The sequence below is a fragment of the Schistocerca nitens genome, chromosome 3 (genome assembly GCF_023898315.1).
Source record: "Schistocerca nitens isolate TAMUIC-IGC-003100 chromosome 3, iqSchNite1.1, whole genome shotgun sequence".
NCBI classification, from domain to species: domain Eukaryota; kingdom Metazoa; phylum Arthropoda; class Insecta; order Orthoptera; family Acrididae; genus Schistocerca; species Schistocerca nitens.
The window spans coordinates 779,316,292-779,335,088 of NC_064616.1; the positions used below are offsets into that span (position 1 = coordinate 779,316,292).

The following is an 18,797-nucleotide window of genomic DNA, read 5'->3' on the forward strand; positions in this document are numbered from 1 at the left end:
AGTGTGTGTTGGAGTTCCCACATGGAGATAACAGTATTACAGCTTTCGCTATTTTGAGAGGAGAAAGCAAGAGAGCGCACTTCCGCTGCACGTTTCTTTGGGAGAAAGGCTGGCGGGTAATTTGAAGAGCTCGAAATCTCAGTGTTGACCCAATGAGTTAGAAATTGCAATGGGGTCCACTAAGGTATCATGTGCGTCAGTGAGCCCAGAGATCGGGGAGAAACTGGGCACGCCAGATAACCGTCGAATTTGACTCCAAACTTCTGAGCAGCGAGTGAAGGTGTTAAAAGAGCTAGTAAAGAAGTCCCAGCTTGCCTTCTTGCTATCGCAGATGACACGACGGCATCGCACACGTAACTGCTTGTAGTGGAGACAGTTGGCCAAAGTAGGATGGTAGCAGAAAACGCGAGGTATTGAACGTTTCGCAGCTGTATGAATAACTACTGTAACATGAGTGACCTGATTGTCAATGCTAGGAAAGTGACGGTCATCGAATGTCGCTAGAGACGAAAAAAGTGTCCAATCGGCTTGGGCAAACTCCCAGCATCTCGGGCGCAGAGGTGGCAGTTGTGGCTGCAATCTAAGGACACATGGAAAATGGTCACTTGAGGGTGTATCAGCAAGAGCGAACCATTCAAAGTGCTGAGCTAGCTGAACAGTACCTACCGAAAGGTCCAAATGAGAGAAATTCGTCTTGGAGGCAGACAAAAATGTAGGTTCCCCAGTGTTGAGGCAAACGTCAATCAATAGGGAGCCTTGCGGACAAGGATGCGGAGATCCCCAAAGCGGGTGGTGTGCACTGAAGTCCCCAACCAGCAAATAGGGGGGTGACCAGGGATATGAAGGAGATCAGCTCTTGCTATCGGTGTGGACGATGGAATGTATACGGTACAAAGAGAGAACGTGTATACAGAAAAGGAAAGACGGACAGCAACAGCTTGGAAGGAACTGTTTAAGGGGATTGGGTGATAATGGACAGTGTCATGGAGAAGAATCATAAGTCCACTGTGTGCCAGAGGGCTATCAACTGAGGGGAGATCAAACCGGACTGACTGGAAATGAGGGAAAACAAAGCAATCGTGGGGATGCAGCTTTGTTTCCTGAAGACAGAAAATGACCAGTGAGTAGGATCGTAAGAGGATCGACAATTCATCCCGATTGGCTCTAATGCTGTGGATATTCCAATGGATAACTGACATAGGATGGACAGAAAAGGGAAGAATCTTACCACGGTTGCTCCCAACTCAACGACTGCTGAGAGCCGGCAGCCGACAGCATGGAATGGCATTCAGCCAAAGGCAGAAGATCCTGATCCATAGGTTGTTCGGGGGCAGCTCCCACCACCAGCGGTTGCACAGTTGATCGGCTGACAGCAGTGCGCCTTGGCGACACAGAAGATAGCCGAGGGCAGTTACCGCCAGGTGGCGCTGTAGATGAGACACGCCATGGCAGAGAAGGAGAGGAACTTGGTTTCTTACGAGCCTTCTTCGAAATAGGACGTTAATATGAGGGAGGAATCGATGGTTGTGAAGTTGGGGTACGTAAAACATCTTCCCGAGTAGGCTCTTTTTTGGAAGTCCGGGTGTCTGATTTTGGGGCTCATGATTTAGCAGGAGCCGATGAAGGGTGAGCCATAGAGTGAGCAGGTGATAGTGGGAAGGTTGAACGGGCAATCTGGGAACTGGCTGATCTGATGACCGTGGCACTAAAGGTGAGATCATAAGTCTGTGTGGCTGCCTCCTTAGTAGGCTGAGGAGATGCAAGGACAGTGCAATATTTACCTGCTGGAGGCACAGTGGGCTTTCTACTGGCGAATAACTTAAGAGCAGCAAATGTAGACACCTTTTCCTTCACTCGGATTTCCTGAATAATTCGTTCATCTTTGAAAATAGGGCAATCTCTAGAGGAAGCAGCATGGTCACCCATACAGTTGATGCAACGAGGGGATGGACATGGACAAGCACCCTCATGGGCATCCTTGCCACACGTAACACATTTGGCCGGGTTGGAACACAACTGGCTGGTATGATTAAACCGCTGACACTGATAGCAACATGTAGGGTTGGGGATGTAAGGGCAAATTGAAATTATCTCATAGCTCGCTTTAATGTTCGATGGAAGTTGAACTCTGTCAAACGTCAAGAAGAGAGTATGGGTCGGTACCAAGTCCTTGTCAACCCTTTTAATGACTTGATGTACAGTCATTACACGCTGATCAGACAGGTAGTTTTGAATGTCCTCATTGGACAATCCGTCAAGTGAATGTGTATAAACTAGAGATGGGGGATCCGCTCTTGAACTAATTCATAGAGTTGAATCTTTCAAAGGAGTGAACAATCAGTGATTCAGAAAAAAAGAACGGTAGCTCCAAACGTTTCCCACGGCAGTGAGAGAGAGAGAGAGAGAGAGAGAGAGAGAGAGAGAGACGGAGCATATCAGCAGCGCCTCTGCTGGTCAGAGCACAGTGCACGCCACACAACACAGCCAGCGCCGGCCTCTGCCCTGCTTCTACCTTGGCTGCCTGCATTGTGCAGTGCCCCATTGGATTTTGTGTTTCACATATGCCGTGCCGTCTCTGTGCGTCGTCTGCCGTGTGCAGTGTCTGGCGCAGCTTAACTTCGCATCGCACTCTGTCGGCGATCGTTTCAGTCGCACGTCCTGCCCTCTGGGCAGTTGATGCGAGCAACAGGACAGAGAGCCACCTAGCGGATAACATAGGAACTACTTGCAAAAACCTGCTCGCAAGGGAACCGACGATTTGGCTCGGAGCGGGTGAGCTCCCCCCACCCTCGGAACTCGCCCGCTCAACGCTCACCCCACCGTCTCGACTCTAGCCAGAGCGTTGAGCAAAGCGACTCAGGTGTCACTCTGGTCTCTGCGGTCTCAGCTCATGCAGTAATACAGCTCGCGGCTCGACCTGCTCGACTCAGCGCCTCTGCGTCGGAGTTCCTCTCTACTGGATATTGTTCTTCGTAGTAATACCGCTATGTATATTACATTATTATGTTATGGATACATCAATCGTTTTTATTTTATTTTTATTTGTTTAAACTGATTAGATTAGGTTCCTGATGACTCCTCTTACCATAGGATTTTTATTATGGATACTCGAATTTACGCCTTAATTACGAGCGAACCGATAAACGTATCGCAAAATGTGATACACCAATATTTTCCTTGTTTTATTCTGCGTAAGGCTATATGCAGCACTTTCGTTTTACAGTCAAATTTATATTTTTTTTTCTTATTCTGGTACGGATTTTGCGATTTTAGGCGTCTTCGGAAGGAAACGTTCACTTTAAAAATATATGGCTTGCGATGTATTTGTATGAGGTTAATGAAATTTTAATACATTATAGCCAAATATATTGTTAATGTAAATCTCAAGTTACAACATTTTCCGATCACCCAAAAAACCACGATAGTGCAAAATAAATCAATAATCAAAAACTTTGTTATATCGTGGAAATTTCAATAAACAATACAAAATTCTTACTCATTATCTGTGTTACTTCAAAATAGGATCAAATAAGATCAAAATACAGGTATAGTACTGGAATAAACCAAGTTTAAAGGGCAATGTGCCTTCCATTTATTTTCTATTGTAAGTGAGTGGTGAGTCATGAAAAAGAGCTAATTCATTTCAGGGAGCGAACAGTTCTGATCCAATCTCTGAAAAGAACAGTTTTGCCCATCTCTAGTATAAACCACCCTGCGTGATGAATATGAAGTGTGGTGTGCTTCCACCCAGACAGGAAAAGTGTGTAGCAGTGTAATTTGCAGCAATTTTTGTGCCTGGAGGGCACTGGCTGTTTCTAATAACAAGGTACCATTTTGTAATCGGGAACAAGACTTTACAGAACCTGCAATGGCTTCAACACCTTTCTGAATAATGAAAGGGTTGACTGTGGAGAAGTCTTTACCTTTGTCAGACCAAGAAACAATGAGGAACTTTGGCACTGATGGAAGAATTGTCCGTGGCTGTGACTCATCTAGCTTTCGCTTGTGGGCGGAAGTTGTAGACATAGAGGAAACCATTGCAAAAGTATCCCCCATGATTACTGGCATCTTTGATGGCGCGCTCCTTCCTCGTGGGAGGCCTCTCTGAGGGCACCTCAGGTCACACCTCCTGAGAACGGACAGAGGGACTTGACTGTATGAGGAACATGATATTCCACATTGTTCGCCGACGTTATGCTGACACCACCTCAGAATATCTGTATGTGCACATGGTGTGCAGTCAGTTGATTCCCCCCTCCTCCCCCCCCCCCCCCGCCCCAGTTGCTACCTTAGATGCGACTTCAATTACGCAGCACCACGAAGCATGCGTTTTTAATAAGAGAGAGAAACACCAGACTAATGGGCACAAATTACCATCACACGAGCACTGGAAGTTTTACTTATAAAATGTGGGAAAGAAAATTAGCAGTTTGTGAAAGTGCTAATCTTGTGATGGGAGAGTGCATTATAATTTGGGAGAAAGTAAGAATCCCAACTAGAATTACTCAGTATTGTTCAAAAAAACTTATTATTGTACATACAGTGAAGGGAAAATTGCAAAAAAGTGTCAAGATGTGTTTAAGCACTACAAAATAAAAGTTTATATGTAATTTGGAGAATTTATTTGATATCGCACATACTAACGTTCTACAAACAAACAAGTTGGAAGAAGACAGGATGGTTTTACTTTGACAGAGAGAGCCAGAGCATAAAGGTTACCTTACAGGAGTAGACTGAATACTTGAGGATAAAGGAGAAAGGGAGAGACACAGAAAACTTGAAGAATGGAAGAGGCAAGAAAAACACAACAGCACAGCATCTACTACTTCTGCCGAACTTCCTTCTTCTTCATTTGAAGAATCAGGTAAAGCATTTTCCAGTTCGGACGGATTTGACGTTGGCGATGGTGAGTTTTTAAAATGTACTTCTGAGAGTAGTTCATTTGAGAATGTTGAAGGGCGAGATACTACAGATTTTATTACCAAAAAATTAGGGACTGCCTTGGAAGAGATTCTGCACATATTTTCCAGGCAACAGCAGAGGAACTTGGTCACAATACTGAAAAGCTCTGAATTAACAAATCTTCTCTAAATAGAAGCAGATAGAAAAAGAGAAAAGAAGGTTGTTGTAATTTCCCATGCCATCATCACATACATGAACTTATTTTAAAAAGTTTATTTTAATGTAAAGCAGTCTTGACATATCAATGTTTAGATATTTACAGGAAAACTGGAGAATTGTCAGTGTCAGTAATTTTCAAACACTGGAAAAAGAGATTGTGGATTTGTTTTTTAATGAGACAGTAATTAAGGAGATATTACAGTTTCATGAAAGTGAATTAGATAAACAAACAGCAAGAGGTGATTACTATGAACTCATTAAGCTCTGTATAGTATTTGTGGAAGGAGACTTTGAAAAAAAATTTCTACTTGACCACTGCATCATGCAACACGGATCGCAAGAGTAATTTATTGCTTAAAAATGTTTCTACTAAAATCACAATTTGAACTAGCCACTGAAAATAAAAATGCATTGACAGACCGGTCTTTCTTCATTGTACCTGTTTAAGACAAACCATGGCTTCAGTGAACTAGAGCTACAAAAGCTCCTAATCTGGATCTCTCTGCCTCTTAAAAGAACTGAAATTATATGAAAGGATAGATTCTTGGTAGCAATTTTGGGCAGAGAAAATCTAGAAATGGAAAAGAGATATATACATTTTTGTGGAGAACTGGGTGGATCAGTACATGGTAAGTTTAAAAATTTCTGATAACTATTTATTAATGGTTTAATTCATTATTTTGTGACTCCGAATTCAATCTTTGACCACATATGAGATGCAAAAGACATTTGTATTGTGTAGTGTTCAAAAATATCATAAACTGTACCCAGATTGCAAGAAAGAAATACTGAAAATAAAATATTATAAAGAATACTAAACACATCCTAAAAAGCAACATAAGGGGAACCCTAATATATATCTTACACGTACGATGCTTTATAATGACCATGGATGTGTAATCAGACAATATCAACAAAATATTTTATTCCTGTTCATTGTGGCAACCTATAGACATAGAAATAGCTCTCTCTCCACTGTCAGAACTAATAATGATGATGATGACAATTATACAAATTGCTTGTTGTTCAGAATTCTAGCACTGTTATACAAGCTGCTACTGTCTGGCACTATTATTTTAACCAGTAGAGTGCAAATCCAGATTACAACTGACTACGTAACATTACTCAAAGTTATTAAGCAAATTACACAAAATTACACAAGAATTATCAGAAACTGCAACTCACATACCCAGAAAAATTTTCATTGGACAAAACTGAGCGACGTCCTTGTGAAGATTTATTAAATTCTTGTGTTTGCTCAGATGATGCATTTCCAGACTCTGGCAACCAGCGCCACACGGTCTTCAGTTCTCCATTAACGACACACTGTTCTTCCTTAATACGTGGATCATTGTGTCTAATAAAATTAACAGCTGACGTCCAAACCAAAGCCATGCCTAAAAAGATTAAAATAATTATTGAGAAAATATGTACTGCAGTAACTGTAACACTGAGATTCACAGTTTTGTAATCTCTTTCCATGCCTATGCCTCCACTAGGTCTAGTGAACAGGTTATTCCTTCCAGTTATAGGAAGGATGTTAAGCATGCAGATACATTGGTTCTGTCAAGTTGAAATATAAAATCTAATTAACTGCATCTCAAGTGCATGTCTTAATTATGACTGCCATTCAGAAGAATTTCAGATAAGCCATATGTAAGGGTAAGTAGAGGATGATTTGAGCAGAAATAGCCACCAGTCATGATTTGCTTCTTTTTTTTCTATAATATGTTTTTTTAAGTAACTGCAAAACTAATCATCAGATGATGGCACTTATTATGCACTACTTCATGAACCATCAAAGCTGTACTGTGTTGTAGAAGAAAGGAGTTCTGTAACTTTTGTGATGATCTTGGGTCAAAAAGATTCTATAACAATGCCCATGATGGATAAATGAAGGTAAACAGGAGTATAAATGTACTAGCACAGGGATGCTGGCAATTTTTTTTAATTCTCATATCAAAAACATATATTTTACACACATTACATTACTTTTGGCCAACACACTGCAACTTTCAATGCATTTGCTGTTTCTTAATAAAGCTTATCTTCAGTGTTGGAGTTTGGACGCAGTTGGCATTGAAGATATGATAAAATTCTGGTTGTCTTCTCAATTGTACTAAACATCATCTTTTATCTGTGTAGCTCCATTTCGCCACATTAACCTTTGATTTGTCAACTCCAGATCTCACTCTATTTCGGGACTTCCAAGTCATCCATTTCTCATCATAGTCAAAGTCCTCCATAGTTGCAACCTAGCTTTTTCAGTGGCAGTTCTAAGTGCCACCAATGTTCTAAGGAAACTACTCCTTGACTTCAGTCATTGTGCATGAAGTTTGTGCCTGTACAGAAGTTGGGTTCTCTCCTGCTCCACTGTCTTTCCTCATTCACAGCAATTTCCCTTTGAACAGGTGGTGGTGCTATTCCTGGAAGGTGGTAAAGCAATTTGATTAGAGTGGATTTCAAGCAACATGTTACGATTCTGCAAGTGCTGTTGAGAGTTATGTGTACCTAGCTTGGCATGTGTTGGATTATACCAAACAGGACGTGCATACTGTACCCACAGAATAGCATAGAGCCACTGCAGAAGTTTGTATAAATTCAGGTTCACTACCCTACTGTGATTTGGCCAGTTTCTGTACAAGACTGTTCCCGTTGGAAACCTCTGACTTGCAGTTCATGCAGTGCTTCTTGAGAGGAATAGATCTGTCAAGTGCCACTCCTAGATATTTTGGGGTCTCACGGTGTTCCAGTTTGACGACTGACCATACTACCTTCAATTTGCCACCAGCTTTCCCACTTCTCAAATGAAAAGCACACACACTTGTGGCCTTGAGAGGTTAGGTTTTAATTTGTTTGGACTGTAGTGAATGGGAAGTTGTTCAAGGGCATTCACGACTGTGTTCTCCACTGATTCAAAATCTGTGCTCTGGGTGACTAGAGCAAAGTCATCAGCATACAAGAAGCTTCTGCTGTTGGGTGCCGTGGTACTATGAGTTTGTCGTGTGTGTGTGTGTGTGTGTTTTGATGAAACCAGTTTTTAACATAAAATATTTTTTTTCCAAAATATGATTACAGTTTCCATATTATAATTATTTATTTGATGTGGAAGAATTGGCAATGTGGAATATGCTATTCATGTGTTTTGCTGCTACTTTCATGACAGGTCGCATCTGACTGCTCGAGAAAAGTATAAAATTAGGTTGATGTTAATCAATAATGATTGTTTAGAAAAATGAAGTTTACAACATACATTTAATTACAAAGCAATATAAATTTTAACTACCAATGATATAGAAATGTGTATTTGGGTTAATATTCACAATTTATTCACCGTAAGATTAAAAATATTTTTAGTACCAAAATCATCAGCTGCTGCTCTTGTTAGATTACTAATAATAGTGCAAGTAAAATAGTAGTTGTACAGACATGAAAAACACGCTTTAATGTTTGTAATACATCTGCTGCAATATCGACACTTGTTTCCTATACAGTCCCACACTGGTTTGTCAGCATTCAAAGTAGAATAATTTATCTTTTGCATATAACTATATTAAAAAATGCATGGCACCTGCAAATATCTTTCATTATAGTTAGTCTATGTATCATGATGTCAAGTTTTCTGTAGTCAAAGAGCAAATTAGTAAATTCGAACACAATGCTAATCTAACAAATAAATGATCAGCAACTTCAAGTAATTATACTTATTTAAATGCTGATCTTATCTGAAGAAGATGGTACATTTTATATTTATGACAAATGGTACAATGCAGTCACTTTTTGTAAAGGTTTTTCTCCCTTTTTCTGAAATCTGCAAAGGTACAAATTTCAAAGAAAAATAAGAAAAGTCTGAGTGCTGATGATAAAATCAAAAAATCTGAGTAGGATATGATATGAAAGTACATAGTGAATAGAGAAAGTGGGCTGAGATGTTCTCAAACAGGAAAGTTTGGCAATATGGTGATATTTTTCTAGGTAATGCAAAATATAGCATCGGAAGTGGATAATATGGGTGAACCAAGTGTAAGAGAGACCAGAAAAGGAAACAGTGACACCCAAAATGGGTTTATAATGGTAAACAGAACATCATAACATTAGTAATCTCACAGATGAACACAGTGAGTCATCTATTGTTTTATTCTGCATTTTGCATTACTCTCTCCATTTCCTTAGCACACCCTGCTCTTGGCACTATTCCCACCAAGACCTTACTTGTTATCTCTACACAGAATTTATAACCCCAAGCATTTTCTTTAAATTACTATAAAAAGTTTTTGCAAAGAGAGAACAAAGCTAGTAAATATAATATTCCATTATTTATTCCTGTAAAAATTGGTTTTAAAATTTCTTTTACTTCCATTAAAATTTGGGTTCTATTGGAAGATAAATGTTATTACTATTATTATTTTTATGTTAGTTTATTCTTGTAAAGCAATAATGAAATCTAAAATTAAACAAGAATTTCAGATGTGAGGTGTGTTCAAAAAATAATGAGAATTTTTGTTTTATAGTATGATTTTAAATAATTTATCTACATCAATGTCACCCCCTTTCAAAATAGGAACTATTAGATATTATATACTTATACCACCATTTCTCCAATCCCTGAAAAACTTCTGGAACACTATCTTTGTGATAGCTTTTAGCTCTCAGTGATGCATTTTTATTCTCAAGAAAAGTCACATGGGACCACGTATGGCAAATATGAAAGCGGAGGAATCATTACAGTGTTGTTCTTGGCCAAAATGTCATGAAGAATCAATTATGTGAATGTAGATGCAACATCGTGGTACAAGAGCCATGAACTGTTCAGGCACAAACCTGAGCTGCTTTAATAGCTTCACACACACAGCGTTGAACTCATCTGTGTAGTACTCCTCACTGACTGTTTGATCTTGTGGCAAGAAATTGTGATAAACTATACTGTTAAAATCTAAGAACACAGTGAGTACAACCTATACATTTCAGTATGTGTCAAGCTTTTATCGGTCTTTGTGATATGGAATGCTGCCAGGGATGACTGAGACTTAGTCACATCCAAAAACCCATGTTTCATCATCGATTATGACACATTTCAGGACTTTAGGATCACTATCAACTTCATCTAACGATGCAGTTTCTGTATGAAGTTCAACAATTGTGGAACATAATTTGCTGACACACAAACACACACACATATTCATGGCATGAACCACTTGACATGCCAACATTATCAGTGACTTCACTCATTGTGAGTTAGCGACTCTCACTTTTTCCATAATTTTATTGGATGATTATTTGCTGGAGTATCCAGAGTGTTCATCATCTTCAATGTCTTTACAGACTTCTTTGAAACACTTCTATCACTTGTAACCTCTTGTTTCAGTCACAGCAGACTCACTAACTCTAAAACTTTACTTTATTCAATTTCGTTCTTATAATAAAAATTAATATAAATTCTGTAATACATTTTTATAAAACATGAATAATCACTGATACTATCAAAACATATGTAACCATTTTGACAGCTAACAACGAACTAAATATCTGGTATGGCTAACACTGCACAGATATTTTTCAGGCATGTTTATCAACGAACAATGAAAAAATCTTGTGAGACTGGCTAATAAAACCTGCAAAACTGCAAAATTCACATTACTTTATGAACACACCACATCCATTCAAAGGTTTTCAATTGATCATATTGTAACTACTGGAATCTTCAATGACTGTATTATCTCTCAATTTGAACCACAAGGTCAATTGTGGCAGCCACGTGATCTTGACTAGTAATGACTAAGAACAATTATCAGACAAATTTGTTGATTAACGTAGCAGCTGTCCGAGGTGTACAAAACTGGGTATACAACTGTACATTAGCTTCCAAGGTGTATTGACATCACGGCACAGGAACAATGGCATTATCTGTGCACATAAAGTTGCTTGTCGGAATAAGAATCTCTGGAAACATGAGGCTTGGCTTCACAGGTCTTATTAGTCCACTTTCAACAATAGATTCTGGAATGGCACTGACAACGTGATATGATAGATAGTAGCTGTGACGGGAACCAAGACATTCCCAGAATGTCTTAGTTCCTGTCACTTCATGCAATTCAAATAGCCCCAGAAAGTTATGGGATTTTCCTGCAGGACTACACATACATTCGTACAAAAAACTTTGGTAACTGTCTTTGGTTATTTCTCCTGGTCAATTTGCCATTCCCAAATTTCAGATCAATAAATTTCCTCATGCTGGATAATTACTGATGTAATACTTGACAATTTCATATACTTCTTTATTCCCAAAATTCATTTCAGTATTACCATTTTGCCTTTCTCCTCTGAACATTAACTATCTGTTCTGTTTCATTCTCTTGCTACGAACATTAATGTTCAACTGCATTTCCAAGTATCACTGATAATGTCTGTGTACTGTTTGATCTCTTCTTGTTCTAACTGCCTATGAATTTCAGTCCCAGAAGTCACCCATAAACTGTCTGTTGTCTTTTATTGATAATACTGATATTTGCATCCCTTTTAAAACTAAGCATTTTTTATTTGAGATACTCTAGTCTATATTTGTGGTTTTTAAAAAGCAAACAGGCCTAACGTAGAATGAAATTTTCACTCTGCAGTGCAGTGTGCACTGACATGAAACTTCCTGGCAGATTAAGACTATGTGCTGGACCAAGAAACAAACTTGGGAACAGAGTTCGAGCCTCGGTCCTGCACACAGTTTTAATCTACCATAAAGTTTCAAGTCTAATGTAGTCTACCTTTTTGAGTGAAATTGCAGACCACTATTCCTGCAGTTTTTAATGTGATTATTGTCATTGTTGTTGTTGTTGTTGTGTGGTGACATTTAACAGTGCAGTTGCGTGCTCTTATTAAAATAACAAGAAACACTGAGTTAAACACATGCAAAAACTATATTCTAAAAGGTAAAGACCATGATGAAAATGTAGTCTACTATCTCCCAAACACACTCACATTCAAATAGATACACACAGTACTAAAAACTGGCACTAAAGAAAGAATGTAAAACACTTGTGAATTAACAGGACAGTAACTAAAATAATTAATAAAACACCATGCTTATCCAGGAAGCGACGAGGGGGAGGCACAAACGGAGCTAAGATGAGCTAATACCCATGTATACACGTTAAAATATCCTACATAGCCATCTTGAAACACATATTACATTTAACAATATTTACATAGGAACTACATTCCTCTCATTGGCTGAAGAAATAGAGGATACAAAAACTCCCTGTTGAGCCATTTGTCAGAGCTGCATGGCACACATCTTACTGCATGCCACAAGCGCCAAACACTGGTGGGCCATTTTGATGAGAAGGAACCTGTGCATTATAGGAATGAGCTACATCCCCGACATCTAATTTTACTTCCCCTCAGCTGTGTGACACAGAGGGAACACCACAGCTATACTCCTGACTTCACTGAACACAGTTTGCCATTCTTCAAATCCAACTATTCTTAAACCCACTGATGCACGATTCTGTGGCTCTAAAGTGAGGTGATAGCATGTAGGGGGACAATACACTGAGCTCTATCATACATATAACCTACCAAGTTCTGGACACATCCACACTGTTAAAAATAGTGATCACTTGTTCACTAAGTATTCACACTGGGGTATCCTAAAAAATGGTTCAAATGGTTCTGAGCACTATGGGACTTAACATCTATGGTCATCAATCCCCTAGAACTTAGACTACTTAAACCTAACTATCCTAAGGACAGCACACAACACCCAGTCATCACGAGGCAGAGAAAATCCCTGACCCCCTGGGGTATCCTTTCGTGATCAATTCTACCTGTTAGTATATTCAGATAGTGAACTGGTATATTGCAGGCTAGTCATTTATCACATGCCACTGTGTAGTGGCTGTGACAACAGAACAAGATGATAGGATAAGAGATCACCTGCATAAAGCAATCCTGCTGCAGTCCTGACTGCTCTGGAAACAAAGCTCGTAACAAGTTGATGCCTGGGGAAAGTGGACATAATGCCTCCTAGGAGAGCAACTAGTAATGGTAGTTGAAAAAGGAGATCAAGGAAGATATATTTGTTGAGAATTTCTTCGGATGGGAAGCAAAATGTTGGACGATATAACAGATGTGATATGCACTTGTACAGAAACAGCTTTAAGATCTTTTGAGATAATCACATCAATAATTCATTCCACATTTTGATATATCTTAATGAAGTTCAGGCTGTATACAGAGGATGGTCAAAAATGTGGAAATACCAAAAACACACCACCTAATATGGTGTAGGAAACCCAGTGGCATTCAAAACATCTTCCTGTCATCTTGGACTGGATAAATACAGGACAAGTGTGGTTTTCATGGGAATCTTATGCCATTATTCCTGTAAAACAGTGGCACGTTCTGGTAACTATGATCGAGGTGAATAGCAATCGCATACCCTTCTCTCCAAAGTAGACCACTAAGGTTCAATAGTATGAAGATATGGTCAGTGCAGTCACCAAGAGAGATGTGGCAATTCATCATCATTCTCACAAAACCAGTCCTAGATGGTGCAAGCTGTGTGAGCAGGGATTCTCTTGTCTTGGAACACAGCATCACTATTGGGGAATAAACAATATAGCATGAGATGGATGTGGTCAGCCAAAATGGTCACATAATCCTTGGCAGTAAAGCAACTTTGCAGAATAACCATGGGTCCTCCCCAAATCATCACCGAAGCCCCACCATGTTTTGCCCTTGGGACATAAGCATGGCCAGAAGTTGGAAACAGTGTGAAACAAGACCCACCTGATCAAATGACTTCCTTCAATTGCTCCATAGTCCAGGTTGTGTGTCTTTGGCACTATGTTTCTCAGCTACAGGCATTTGTATCACTGATGAGTAGTTTTGGAATTCTGGTTCAACCTGAAATTTCCTGTTTATGGAGCTTCTCCCTGCTTGTTGTCTCACAAATGTGACATTCAATTCTGCAACAACTTTTTCAGCTGTTGTCCCCTATTTTTTTGTCACAATTCTCTCCAACGACCATTTGTCACAATCACTCAACACATACCTTTGTCCAAATTGTGACTTAGCAGATGATATCTATCCACTTTCCTGGATGAGGTATAAATCATCAATATTAGGCTTCTTGAGACACACAACATTTAGGCTACCTTGCTTACAGAAGCACCCACAATACAAGCACCAACGACCTGTCCATGTTTGAATTTATTTACCTCAGACATAATACACCCACAACTACAGAGAATGATGTTCTGACCACAAGTGACACTTGCAATGTATTGAGAACATTGCAAAGATGCTATTCATGATAAAATACAAAAGCACAAACTTCCGGCTTGGCTAATATCTGTGTATCTGTTGAAGTACGCATTTCTCGCAGTGTTTCCATATTTTTACCCCACCCCTCAATCTTTGTCACATGGGAATCAATAACTTTAAAATGTCTCTCCTGTATACAAAAACACTAGGATCATTCCTATATCAAATGTTCTATCCCCCCCGTTTTACAAATCTCCCCCCACTTTTCTCCTATTTATGTGGCCTTGTTGCTATCAAACATACCTCTTCCAATGTTAACAACATGCACTCCCAACTTATTCCTTACTACCTTCTAAACATTATCAGTTATAATGACCAACTGCTATCTTACACACAATCCTTCACCAAACAAATCCCTCAGACAGCTAGTGGCATCTGCATGTGGTAATACGTTCGTAGGACATCTGATGGAGCCCTCCTCATATACAAAATATTCCAAAACCTCACATAGGTCAGGTCACATATTTATGATATGCACTCAGGAGTAAGACACCCAGTCCTCGTTCCTCTGGATCGTTATCTTTCCTTCAATGTGTTATACTTGAGGTGCAAATACCAAAATCCAGGATATTCAAATGTCTACCACTACTATCTGCAGTACTTCCTCCTTTGCACCAACACACAACATTACTTGACACTGACATCCAGTTCAATGATAGTTCTGTTACCACTGCTCTCCAAATAAAACCTAACAACCACAAAAAATACTTCTACTTCGACAACTGTGATACATTCCACACAATCAATGAAGCTTTACACTAATGGACAACATATCTGGAGAGGTAAGGAATATCTCCTCCAAAGTGCCGAATGTCTCATCGGTGTGTCCGCAGACAGGCATTATCAATAAAGTTGACCTGTATTCGTTTATAATACGAACAGTCAGTCAGTCACTTTTGACATGATTCAACTTTTTAGTGGCTGAGTTCATATTACTGTGTTAAATGGAGCAGTGGTATTTTAACAAAATCATACCTCTCAAAGTAACATACCTGTATTTAAAAAAAAAAAATCACATCTGCAAATGCAGTTGGCAATCAATTCACGAGTACTTTTGGTCCCTTCTTATTGTAATGCAACTCACTGGACCTACATACAGGCTCAGATATAGTTTGGAAGGTAGTCGTGGCTGTTGCATTCTCTCCTGAAGCACGTTGACCCATACCTGTTGTACCTGGTCCTTGATGATCAAGGAACTGTAACTAGGTTGGAGCCTGTATCTATGATACATTTAGCTGGGGTTAGATAGAGAAAATGCACTATCCATATAAGTAATCTGCTACAATCAAGGAAATTCACTGACAATATTGTCTGTCAATAAGTGGTTCCTGTAAAAAACTCTACCAAAATGTGGTGACATATAAAATCTGTAATCAATCATAATTTTATGAACCTATATGGTTCCAGAGACCTTTCCAAGTCTCAAACATCTATGATGTACATATATGGGGGTTGGAACTTAAATTGTGGCAATTATTTATTCACAACCAATACAAAAAGAGTTACTTCTTTGCACCTATTACTGTCCTTCAAAGCAGTCACCAGCGATGTGTAGAACCCATTGTCAGTGAAATGGAAGGCGTAGTATATCGTTAGCAAAGTCTGTTCTGTTGATGGTGTGAATGGAGCAGTCTACTGTCTGTCAAATCTCTGGAACAGTTCTGAAGCGAATGCCACGAAGTGGTTCCTTCATCTTCAGAATCAAATCAAATTCACAAGAACTTAAGTTCGGGGAGTATGGTGGACAGTACAGTACTTCCCAGTCCCATCAGCCAAACAGAGCAGCCACAGCTTGCGCCGTATGTGCCCACGCATTGTCGTGCAATATGATGGGTGGGTTGAGCAGAAAGTGTCGCCACTTCTTTCGCAAAGCTGGTCGCAGGTGATGCTCCAAACAGTAATACTATGCATTGACTGTCTCCCGTGGAGGAACGTAATGCATTAGGATAACACTATCACAGTCGTACATGCGAATCACCATAACTTTCACCATACTGGGGCTCTGACGCACTTTCAACTTTTGCAGCGACCCACAATGACACCATTTGTTGGATTGGTGTTTCAGTTTTGGCTGGTACAATGTGGCCCATGTCTCATCCAGTGTTATGATATGGCATAAGAAAGCCTCTCCTTCGCACTCACAGCACTCCAAGTGCATCTGAGCCGCATTGTAACGCATCAATTTCTGCATTTCCGTCAAGTCATGCGGAACCCATCATGATGCAATTTTTTACATGCCCGGGTGTTCCTTTAGGATGCAAAGCACAGTCATATGCACTAATCCGGTTTCGTGGCCGAGCTCACGAATCATATGGCATCAATTACTGTCCACTAACGGGGCAATAGCATGTACTACTACTTCCAAGACGCTAGTACGACCTGCCCGATGCATGTCTGCCACAGTTTGCCGAACTTCGTTGAAGGCTTTTACCCAATGTGCCACTGTTCTGTACGGCAATGCTGATTCCCCCGCATGCCTCTTGAAGACCTTGATGACACTGTCGCGCTGTACGACCTCTGGCACATTCAATCTTGATCCAACTCCGTTGTTCCTGTTTCAGAAACATAGTTATGTTAGACAGCTCGCTCAGAAGTGACTGTTTCCCTTGACTGTGCGAATGCTGGTGACGTGGGACGGGTGAGTCCATTTGCTCGGAGGTAAGTTAGGTATGTCAACAACGTGTGTCATCAGTGACAATAGTAGATCCCATTGCATAATGTCTCCACAGCAGTGTTGCCACTATTTATGTTCCAACCTACGTATATGCAGACCGAAGCAACGTATGAAAATTTGTGCAAAGGCTAGAATTCGATCCCAGGTCTCCTGCTTACTAGGCAGATGCAATAACCACTATGTCACCCTGGCACGGTGGCTCTGCACAACCGCACAGACTACCCTAGCATGCCTCCCTCCTCAACCCCCATAACTGCATGGACCAGCACAGCTCCCTCCTCAATACAAATGCCTATTCACACTCAGCCCACTTGGTATTCCGTATTCCCTCCAAACTCGAACATCATTGCAGAGGCTCTCCAACTGTACTGGAATACCACCTCAGAATCTAACTAAACACGGGATGTCAGTTAGTACATCTGCTCAGTGATCAGGAGACTCAGGATCGAATCCCGGCTTTGGTACAAATTTTCTTTCGTCGCCTTCAGTCTGCATGTATACATCAATTGCAATTTTGTTTATTAATACTGAATGGCATGTTATAATTCAATTCCTCATATTAAAGTAATCACCATCCACAAAATTTTGTGTTACTGTCCACCTTTGGGTTATTCTTTTGCAGATGGGTAAATGTGTCAACCAATTTAACCCTGACAAATAATGTCATGGCAAACCACCACTAAGCAAAGACTAATCATAAAAAGGACATACACATTTACACCTCTGACTTTTTACCGTACTGCGGTGCCTGTGTTCAGAAGTACGATGCAATATTCCTTCGGACATGCCTGCATATCCAAAGGAACAGGCAATGTGGTGACTACAGCCATTACAAAATACATGAAATGCATTCACAGTTGTGAATATGGACAACCATCAGTTGTATAATGGAATGATGTCAATGAAAATCTGTGCCGGACTGGGACTCGAACCCGGATTTCCTGTTTATTGTGAGCCGTCGTCTTACCATTAGGCAACCGAACATGTTTCACAGGCAGATACAAACTTCAATATGTAAATGTCATCAACTACGTGTCCGTTATACAGCTGATGGTTGTCCATATTAGCAACTGCGAATACTTTTCATGTACTACTGTAGTTGCCGCAGTGCCTGTTCCTTCAGACATGCATCCATGCCCAAAAGAACACTGCACTGCAGTTCTGAACAACATATGCACTGCAAACATATTTATCTGCCAACACCAGGCAAGCAACTTTCAATTACAACGTCTCCCCTGTACAGGAATATATATAATGGACAATTGAGCGCAGGTTGTAGACACATGGTTGGCAACATATGGAAGTTCGGGTCTGGCTGTGGAACATATTTCGATAGCCTAATAGTAAGGTGACCGCTCGCGATACGTGGGAAACATGGGTTTGAGTACAGGTCTGGTACAAATTTTCATTGTTGTCATTTTATTATACAGCTCATGGTTGTCCATATTCACAACAGCTAATACATTTCACATACGTGATCTTTTAGGTTTGCAGTAAATTTACACCTAATTAAAAGTTTCTAGAAATAACTGATCACACAGCAACATACAGGTATAATGGGTCGAGTTATGCACAATATATAAATATATAGAGGGTGATTGGCTTTGCACATTAAGTCCAGTTTAATGAAAGTAGTAACATCCCAATCTACAGGTAATTCACCTCAGAATTGTGGCTAAAAGAT

The 18,797-nt window shown here is 40.0% G+C and overlaps 1 protein-coding gene across 6 annotated transcripts in view; it reads right to left on the reverse strand.

Moving 5' to 3' along the window:
• Window positions 1-18,797, reverse strand: part of LOC126248788 (inner nuclear membrane protein Man1) — a 374,228-nt gene that overhangs the window by 87,523 nt on the left and 267,908 nt on the right. For all 6 annotated transcript variants that reach the window (XR_007545538.1, XR_007545537.1, XM_049950169.1 and 3 more), the window contains exon 8: window positions 6,311-6,518. Coding sequence is in view for 4 of the 6 variants with exons in the window: in XM_049950169.1 (XP_049806126.1) it covers window positions 6,311-6,518 (208 nt within the window). In the remaining 2 variants the exon portion in view is untranslated. The remainder of the gene's footprint in view (window positions 1-6,310; window positions 6,519-18,797) is intronic.